This window comes from Diceros bicornis, chromosome X (assembly GCF_020826845.1).
Source record: "Diceros bicornis minor isolate mBicDic1 chromosome X, mDicBic1.mat.cur, whole genome shotgun sequence".
In the NCBI taxonomy this organism is placed as follows: Eukaryota; Metazoa; Chordata; class Mammalia; order Perissodactyla; family Rhinocerotidae; genus Diceros; species Diceros bicornis.
Window position 1 is genome coordinate 85,140,759 of NC_080781.1, and position 10,095 is coordinate 85,150,853.

General features: G+C 35.0%; 1 protein-coding gene across 1 annotated transcript; it reads left to right on the forward strand.

Moving 5' to 3' along the window:
• The first annotated feature begins 5,155 nt into the window (after window positions 1-5,155).
• Window positions 5,156-8,980, forward strand: PABPC5 (poly(A) binding protein cytoplasmic 5). The gene is made up of 2 exons (XM_058535249.1): window positions 5,156-5,249; window positions 5,781-8,980. Exon 2 carries the CDS (start codon window positions 5,919-5,921, stop codon window positions 7,065-7,067), a length of 1,149 nt encoding a protein of 382 aa, XP_058391232.1. The 5' UTR covers window positions 5,156-5,249; window positions 5,781-5,918; the 3' UTR covers window positions 7,068-8,980.
• The last annotated feature ends 1,115 nt before the right edge of the window (window positions 8,981-10,095 follow it).

The following is a 10,095-nucleotide window of genomic DNA, read 5'->3' on the forward strand; positions in this document are numbered from 1 at the left end:
TGGAGTTTCTGCAAGTTTTTATGTTATTAGATTCCAGTCTTGCCACTTAGGTTCTCTGATATTGCACAGGAATTAATTTTAAAAGACAAGTAAGGAATTAAATGTGTAATTTTAATAAAATAATGGTAGAAATAGTCATAACTTTTTATAAAGGTATTACTATTTTTTTTATGTCACCTCACTCCCAAAAAAGAAATCTTGGAAAGAAAATTCTATAATGAATCTTATCTTTAAGAGTGTACTTAAAATTATGGGAAAGAACTACTACAGAATTCGAAGACCAAATGGAAAATATAGCTATTTCTCCCTGTAAATCTAATGTTTACTTAATATAACTACTGCTGTATGTGTCAAAGTATGAAGACAGTGATTAATTTCAGAACAAAATGGGCACACAGTTCCTGTTACCTATTATGAGGATTAATATGGATGACCAAGAAGTATATATGAGGAGTCCTAACAGCTTTCACAGAAATTATCTGAGTACTTAGTGTGCCTGTAGCCACAAGACAGGAATTTGTGGATGTGTGATGTTTTAAGAGAAAGAAACTATGATCCTCCCATTGATGCGAATTAAACAATAATGTATTGTTTTATATTTGAACTTCTATGTCAGGAAAGACAAGCAGAGAATTTTCCTCAATCATGTGCTTATTTAAATGTTCGGTTTTCCTTATCTGCAGAGAACTGTTCTCCATGTTTTATATTTCTGAACATACAGTCCAGAAGGAAAGAAAAAAAGTACAAGATATGATAGTCACTTTCTGGAATATGTTTTATTTTGTTTTGACATACTGAACTAGAAGTCTTTAATTACCTCCCCATCACACATTCCCTTCTAAATCCTTATTATGAAACACGACCCTGCTCCTGCAATCTGCCTACTGCCACACTCACCACCCATACATACAGACAACTGAGTCAATATATATCCAAGTTCTATCAGTAAATGGGCTGACTATCAATCTATAACTTTATTCTGCTTTGAAAAGATGAACTGAGCTTATGAGATGTCTCTTGGAGACAATTTTATAAGTGACTTAGGGAGTGTTTTATGGTTGGGGATAGTTTGAATAGCCTTGGCCCTACATGTATTTTCTCAAAGATCATATAATAATACTCAATTATAAAATCACCTGTGCCTTTTTTTTTTTTTTTTAATAGCATATGTGTAATCATTCCCTAATCTGTTCTATGGCAGTTGTTCTCCACTTTTCTTTTGAATCAAATTTGGGAATTCCTATTTTGCTAGGAATTAGCCATTTCCTCTAAATTTTCATGTTCTTGGTAAGATAAGTAAATTGCTGCAGTATTTTTAAAATGTCTGACAGTATATATTAACATTTAATAATACACATACAATTTAAGTGTCCAATCTCCACTTCTGAGAATCTAGCTAATAGAAATATGAGCAATAATATATAAAAGTATGTGAATAAGGGTGTTTATTATAGCATTGCGTGTCGTGACAATAAAATAACTAAAAGCATTTTTAATGTCCAACAATAAAGAAATGGCTTAAACTATTTTAAGTGTCATCTAAAAGCATAAATTAATGGGTAGAGTTTAAGTTTGGCAAGATGAAAAGAGTTCTGGAGATGGATAGTGGTGTTGGTTGCACAACAATGTGAATGTACTTAATGCCATTGAACTGTATACTTAAAAAATGTTAAGATAGTAAATTTTATGTGTATTTTACCATGAGTAAAAAATGAAAATAAAAATGAAACATAAAGTTTACATTTTTAAAAATTATTATTTTATTTCTCATTCTAGGTCAAGTGAAATGACTATCACTCAAGATTTTTAATCAGAGAATGTGGGGTGCGTGTGTGCATTTTCCCTGTATGAGACATATGTTCAGTAAACAGGATCTAGTAAGGAGAAAGAGATTTGTCTGAGACTATCTGCCAAATGGGTGATACTTCTACCCTATCTCAATGCATTATAGCAGAAAATACTTTGATTCTACATCATATATGCTACATAAACCTCTAAATAGACTAGATTGTGAATACATAGCAATTGCATAAATTCACATGTAGTATTCTATGGATCTTTTTTAAACTAAAGGATTTAATTAAAAGAGCACCCTAAGGAGACACCTAACTAAACCTAAATATATATAAAGTTATTCTATTATTTTTATTATGTTTTTTAGTACTCAGATTTCTTCACAGTTGAATGCATGACTTTTTAATTCAAAAGGGATTTAGTTCCTGAGACAAATGAAAACATAAAAAAATGTTAAACTGTTTTTATAAAAGTATTTTTCTTAATTTCTAACAAATCCCCTAGGGTTACTATTATAAGAATGATAGCTACAGTCTTGAATAAATATGTAAACTAAAGTTTTATAATTTAAAAATACTGAAATTTTGGTTAAATATTGAAGATTAAATATTCTGATTTATTAACAATTTAGCATAAATCCCCTTCATTGTAAACTCTGCTGAAACTTTTCCAGTTTTAGGCACTTTCTCACTTTAATAAAAGTTCATTCTAATAAACACAATTTAATCTTTCTCTGATAATTAATCTTATCAAAGTGCCTTCAGGATTATTACCCAGAGCATAAGTACTCATGGCTCAGGTTAAAATTTTTGGAAATAGAGGAAAAAAAAATGCTACTGGCTCCAAAACTTACTGTAGAAATGCCTGTTTATACTACATTCTTAATGTCAAATTGTTTTCTTGCAATTTTTCTCTCTTTGTCTAAAAAATATGAGCCAAGATCTAGATAATAGTTTTTCCTTTATAGTATTTTGCTCAGGCATCCCAGACTTCATTGAATAGAGCAGCAAACTGACTTTCATTGTCAAGTCCCAGCAACTTGTAGAGCTGAGACTTTTAATTGGAAACACAGGATCAAGTGCCTGTTAAGACAAGGCTGAAAAACTAAATTCCCAACTCTCTTCCTCTTCCGCTCATGCTGACACAGTACTATCAACCGTAAATAACAAGGTGTGATGAGATGCACTTAGAATGCCAGTTGTCCATGATTCTTTCCTTGTGTAAAATATCTCTCAGATATGCTTCAACCAACTGCCTTAGGAATCTGAGTGAGGATTTTTAATGGATTTAATATATGAATCAGATTTATATAAGACTATAAACTTGTCTCTAATATATCATAAAAACGAGAAATGTTCTACATCTGATTTTTATTCCAGAGACTCTTCTCAATCTAAATATTAAAACGATTAAGCAAATTATAGGTGAAAATACTTTCTTTTTTTCCGTAAACTTCTGGTCAGCAGAGGGAAATTTACGAAAATTCATTTATTTCAAAGTGGTTCTAAATTTCTGATTTTTTATGTGATAAAAACGTCACTATAATTTAGAATGTTTATACTCCAATGACCCCAAAATGGCTGGTAAATGTAGAGAGAAGCTTATTTTGAAAATAATTATTTTTAACGATCCAATTCTATCTATAATCTTAGAGCAAATGTGTACAAATGAATTGGAATATGGACAACATTTAGATGGTTACATGAATACAATTTTGATTTGATTTACTGATAATATTGTGGGAATTATTCTCTTGGACTTATGTTGTTATTTTAACATAGTATTTTCGGTAAAGTAATATTTTTAAGTGAAAAAAATAAAAACAGTCCAAAGTTCTAGCCCATTGTTAATTAAGCTTATAAGGAAAGATGTTTACAAAAATTAAGTTCAAAGTACAATAAACTAAGCAGGTGTTCACAAGTGTTTCTACATGTTGGTCACTGTGGTCATATCGTACAACCAGTTTTTATTAGTCTATCTCTATAATATTTGTTTGTTTGTTTTTGCCTTTTCTCACATAGTCTCCATGTCCTAGCTGAGCAAGAACCCTAAAAAGCAAGCATAAGAGCCCCATAAAAAAAATTACTAAATATTTGAGTAAATAATCAGAGTAAATTGTCATCTGTAGTCAACTTACAGTCTAACAGAAAATGTAAAATGTGAAAAATGAAGCCGCACAGGAATTTAGACTGTTATTTTAAGAATTTCTTCTAAAGACAACACCCTTTGGGGAGATGTCCTCTTGCATTCTTTCTTTGCCAGGATCTTTTCCAGTCTAAGAGTACTGATATATGTTTTATTTGGATTTTCTTTTTGAGGGGAGGGGTTGCAGAAAAGGCTGGATGAGGAGTTCTGTTACAGACATGGGCAATTTTCTGAAGTCAGGCAACATTCCTCTCTAAAACAGTTTCTCACAACTCTAAAGAGAGACCTTCTTGGGAAATCGCTGAGCTGAGTCTAATCTTATAGCATTGTTCCACAATGGTTAAAGTTGACAACTCATGTTAAAATTAGTAATTAATTGTGCAAAGTGCCTATATCTTTACGTGTTTATTTCATCTGCGAACATTAATTATATATTTTACATTGACTCTGCAGCTTTTCTCTCTTTAAGATTTTGTAATTTGTGATTATGAAGGCAGCACATCTTCAATGTTTTGTGGCACTAAGTACCATTAAAAGCCACTTTATGGCTCTCCAATCATTAAAACCATAGTATTACTGGAGCAGTGAAAAGAACTCTGCCCACTACCTGAGGATAATGCCACCATTATGTTGGAGTTTAATGGAGTAAGGATAAAGGCCAAGCACAACATGACCCTGCGTTTTATTTGACCCTGTGATCATTTAGCACTGGACTGGGAGTCCAGCACAGCTGTCAATTCTGACTTTCCAATGCACTCAGGAAAGTATGCAACCTATATCCTATTTCCTAAGCAGAAATGATTAAAGTAATTACTTAAAAAAAAAAAAAAAAACACAACTTATTGAGAGTTCTTTGCCCCTAGGTCATCACCTCCTTCTTTGATTTTGAGATCAGCAGACTAAAGACAATATTTTAAAATAATAAATAAATAAAATTTCAAAAAATAAGAAAAAAATCTGAAAACCAATTAAATTTTCTTTTTCTTTCTTTCTTTCTTTTTTTACTCTTGGCACAGAGCAAGCGGGAAGTTACTTCTCACGGTTCCGGGTTTCCTCGCGCCCCGCCCGCCCGCCCGCCCTACCAGAGCTACGGGCTTTTCGTCCCTGGGTCGGTCTGTCCTGCGGAGAGCAATCCCTGTCCATCGGTCCGCGCTCTGCCCGCCCGCCGCGCATCTGCCCTTCTCTTTTGACTCCGCCCCGCATCTGTCCGGAACCGCCTGGCGTCTGAGCTGACCCAGTGCGCGTCTGCCAGTCAGTCCCTCCGGATCTGCCGCGAGTCTCAGGCTGCCGAAATCACCGCGCTTCACTCGGTCCGTACCCAGTGGGCATCTTGGGTATCTGGGCGGTCTGCGGTCCCCGCGCGTGTGTCTGTCTGTCTGTCTCTCTGTCCGATCCGCCGCCTGCAGCCTGCCTGACGGCCCCAGCGCACCAAGTGTCCAGTCTGCCCTTTCGCTGACGCTGAGTGTGTGTAGCGGCCTTAGTTAGCTGCCAGCCCGCCTGAGACCGGCCAGGCAGCCGGCGGAGGAATACACGTTCGGCCCCTGCCCTTGTTGATATAATTTTAAGCCAACAGGAGCTCGAGGCCTGTATTTATGCAGAAAACGGGTCGTGAGGCCTCTGTTTGCAATGCTAGATCTGGGGAGCCAGCCAGCTGCTTGATGATTTAACGGGGAAAGGGAAATTTCTTTCCTACTACTGGCTTTTGAAACTGATTTTAAATCTGAATGCGTGGAAATTATAAGTCCCCATAGAGAGAACAGATTCATTATTGGGGTGCCTTTTTGTCTGATGCATTTGTTCTGAGCCTGCTGACCAGCTGTTTCTGAACTTCATTTTCTCAGCCTCAACAGTGATTCTGAGTCTGCTTTTAGCTTCCTTCGCCTTGGCTTTTTTTCTGTTTGTGAACAGCTGCTTGGCCCATAGCTTACAGAAAGCAGCCTTTTTTCTCTCCCAAGAGTCTCCTCCCTCTACTCAGAGAGATGGGGAGTGGGGAGCCTAATCCTGCTGGTAGGAAAAAGAAGTACCTCAAGGCTGCCCTTTACGTGGGTGACTTGGACCCAGATGTCACCGAGGACATGTTATATAAAAAGTTCAGGCCTGCTGGCCCTCTGCGCTTCACCCGAATCTGCCGTGACCCGGTGACCCGCAGCCCCCTGGGCTATGGCTATGTTAACTTCCGCTTTCCTGCGGATGCTGAGTGGGCCCTGAACACCATGAATTTTGATTTGATTAATGGCAAACCATTCCGCCTCATGTGGTCTCAGCCAGATGACCGCTTAAGAAAGTCTGGAGTTGGAAATATATTCATCAAAAATCTGGACAAATCCATAGACAATAGGGCCCTTTTTTATTTATTTTCTGCTTTTGGGAACATTCTCTCCTGCAAAGTCGTATGTGATGACAATGGCTCCAAGGGTTATGCCTATGTGCACTTTGACAGCCTGGCCGCTGCCAATAGGGCCATCTGGCACATGAATGGAGTGCGGCTCAACAACCGCCAGGTGTATGTTGGCCGATTCAAATTTCCGGAAGAGCGGGCAGCTGAAGTCAGAACCAGGGATAGAGCAACTTTCACCAATGTTTTCGTAAAAAATTTTGGAGATGACATGGATGACGAAAAACTGAAGGAAATTTTCAGTGAATATGGGTCAACTGAGAGTGTCAAGGTGATAAGAGATGCCAGTGGGAAATCTAAAGGCTTTGGATTTGTGAGATATGAGACACATGAGGCTGCCCAAAAGGCTGTGTTAGACCTGCATGGAAAGTCCATGGACGGAAAGGTCCTATATGTAGGGCGAGCACAGAAGAAAATTGAACGTCTGGCTGAGTTAAGGCGAAGATTTGAACGGCTGAGATTAAAAGAAAAAAGTCGGCCTCCAGGAGTGCCTATCTATGTTAAGAACCTGGATGAGACCATTGATGATGAAAAACTGAAGGAGGAATTTTCTTCCTTTGGATCAATTAGCCGGGCTAAAGTGATGGTGGAAGTGGGGCAAGGCAAAGGGTTTGGTGTCGTTTGCTTCTCCTCTTTTGAAGAGGCTACCAAAGCAGTGGATGAGATGAATGGTCGCATAGTGGGCTCCAAGCCTCTGCATGTCACCCTGGGCCAGGCCAGGCGTAGGTGGTGAGAATAAGAATGCTCAGTTTGTTTCAGCCTTAAGCTGGTGCCTGCTTAGTTTGGGCTATTTTGTGATAAGAAGTTATTTTATGCCAATTCACAGGTTTTTTTAAGTGAGTACTTTCTTTTGAAAAAAAGTGAAACTAGAAAACCTTGTTCATTTTAGTGAAGAACATAATTTCCAATTGTAAAACTGTCATTTTGTACTATTTTTTGATATAATATCTATAGGAATATGTAGAATAAAGTCTATTCCTCCACATGTTTTTTTTTTCTTAAACCTGTCAAGGTGAGGTAATTGAGTATATTTTCTTCCTTATTTCAATAATACTACTAAATTTAATTTCTTCTGTGAAATATTCTTGAAATGGTCCTTACTTCTGAGTCTCACAGAGTGAAAAATTCTAACTTGCTTTTTGAGAAATCAATAAAGCAGGGAAAAATATATGTGATCCAATTAGCATTTGTGCATAATTTCACTTTAAATTATTATTTAAAATGAATATTCTTTTAAAAAGATGTGAGCTTTCTTTTTTCCCTTTATTTATTTATGTTTTGTCCTTTTTTAATATATTGTGGGCGTACCACAGACTTGATAGTGGCTTTGACTAAGTTTTGGGAGTTTTCTTTATTAACTTCATGCCCAGAGAAATAAGCATATTGGTATTTTCTCAATCAGTATCTTAGAAAATTAACACTTTAGGCATTGATTATTTAAATTATGAGTTTCATATTAAAAACTTTTCCTGAGATTTGATATTTGAGAACAGTCTAAGGAGCATTTTTACCATTCATTTTTCTAAACTCCTTAGATCCAAGTATCTACGCATACTTGGATCATGTTAAATTGACAAGAAAGATGAATAACTGCACTGAATTGCCTTTACCTATAGACAATTTTAAAATTTTACCTTCAGCCTTTATTGTGTCAATATAAAAGGTAAATAATTAATATAATGATGTTGAAAGACTACTTTGAAGAACATCTTTTAAACTTGTCATCTCTTGTTAACTGTTGAACATATCCATGTGATAATATTCACAGATGTTTCAAAGTTAAGGAAAAGGTTGTCTCTCTTGATTAAATCACATACCTCCATCTATCATATGAGAGCTATTAATCCAGTATGGTTCTCTTTATGTCTGGCTGCTTATAAATTGGGACAAAATGTTCAGTTCTATGTTGCAGTTACATTATTTAGCCTGTAATTTCTAGATTGCAGATTTTCCGTATCTTACTTGCAGTTCCCTCTTCTCCCCATCCATCTACCTTCCATCCATATTACACTTACTTCTGTGTTTTCTTTGGATTGCCTTCCTTATACTACATGACAGTTCAAATCCATTTTGGAAGGAGAGAAATAAATACCTAATTTATGTAAAATTTAAATAATTACTTGTTAAAAATAGGATTCACTCACACCATAGATCCAGCCATAAGAAAATGTTTTGTCTCTATTCCCAGTTGGTTTTATTACCTTATATAGAAATCTTTCGTTTCATGTATAATACAACATAAATATATGATTTTGTTAACATTTTTGTTAGCTATTTGCCCATAAAATAATGAGAATAAGCTGTTTCTATGTAATTTTTTATCCACAAATTACATGTATATTCATTTTCAAATATTTTCAAATGGACATCACTGTTTTTATTGATTATAAACATAATATATGCTCATTGTAAAAAAATGTAAACAATGCAGAAATTTATAAAGAAAGAAGTAAAATTCCCACAGTTCAAAGATAACCACTATTAATATTTTCAGTGTGTGCATATCCTTCCATGCCTTTTTCTTATGTGTACACACACTGTTTTACAAACAAAAAACATAGTATGTGTAGTTTTATGTGTTTTTTTAAACTTTAAAGTAAAACGTAATCATCTTTTCATGTCAATAAATATCAATCTGTATCATCATTTTAGTGACTGCATAGTATTTCATTGTGTTGGATGTACTATAACTTATCTAAGTAGCTCATTACTGAATAAGATTTATCTTTTTCAATGTTTTCTACATTTGTAAACAATACTGTGATGAACATCTTTACTTAAAAACAGTATGAGTTAGCAACTAGAAGGATGTGCAACTATGACATACAACTATCTACTGGGGCTTTGGGAAAAAAAAATGGAGGAGGATTGGCAATGGATGTTAGCTCAGAGCCGGTCTTCCTTGGCAAAAAGAGGAGGATTAGCGTGGATGTTAGCTCAGGGCTGATCTTCCTCACAAAAAAAACAAATAAACAGTATGAGTTATATGAGCTTGAGAAAAAATATCCATAGCATGTGAAAGCTTAAACCCACTAGAAAATAAAAATGCACATCATATTGATATATGTATAAAAATTTTGAACATTCAAGATATAGTCTTCATTTAAAATGACAAAAGAAAAACCAAAACTAATGTGATATAATTGTTCATATTTTATGAACTTACTTGCTTTACATCATTGTGATCATTAAAATATATGAAAACAATACAATTCCAAATAAAATTTAAAATAGTTACATTGGTAATTATTTACCATATGTACACTCTATTCCTTTTTACCCACTACCAATTTTTGTTTAAATTTATAAACCTGAAGTGTCAGTGTTTACCTAAAACCTTTATAAATGCTTTGATTCAGTATAAATCATGAAAGATTTCTAGAAAAAAATCTTCAAGAATAAGAATTTAATACACTGGGCAAATTATTTAGATATTTAAATTCTTACTGTTTTCAAAAAGTAGGCCAGTATAAAAAAAAGGAATAGTTAAAATATGCCTAAGTACAAACAAAATATACATGTTAGGACCCTACAAAACAGTCAAAAGAACTCTACAAATTTGGTTGGTAAAAAGCAGGGGAAAAATATAAACGGAAGATAATCTCTATTTGAACACAAACACCTGGGTAGTTTCTCAGGCTTGTACTTTTCACTTTTAGCTACATTTAATAGACTCCTAATAATTAAGGCTTCCACGGGGGAGCAAAACAACTGAACACCTTGAATCAGTGACAAAGCATTAAGAATAAATTGTTGTTCAT

Excerpts from the sequence above, each read along its gene's own strand:
- PABPC5 (XM_058535249.1), top strand. The coding sequence starts at position 5,919 with ATGGGGAGTGGGGAGCCTAATCCTGCTGGTAGGAAAAAGAAGTACCTC.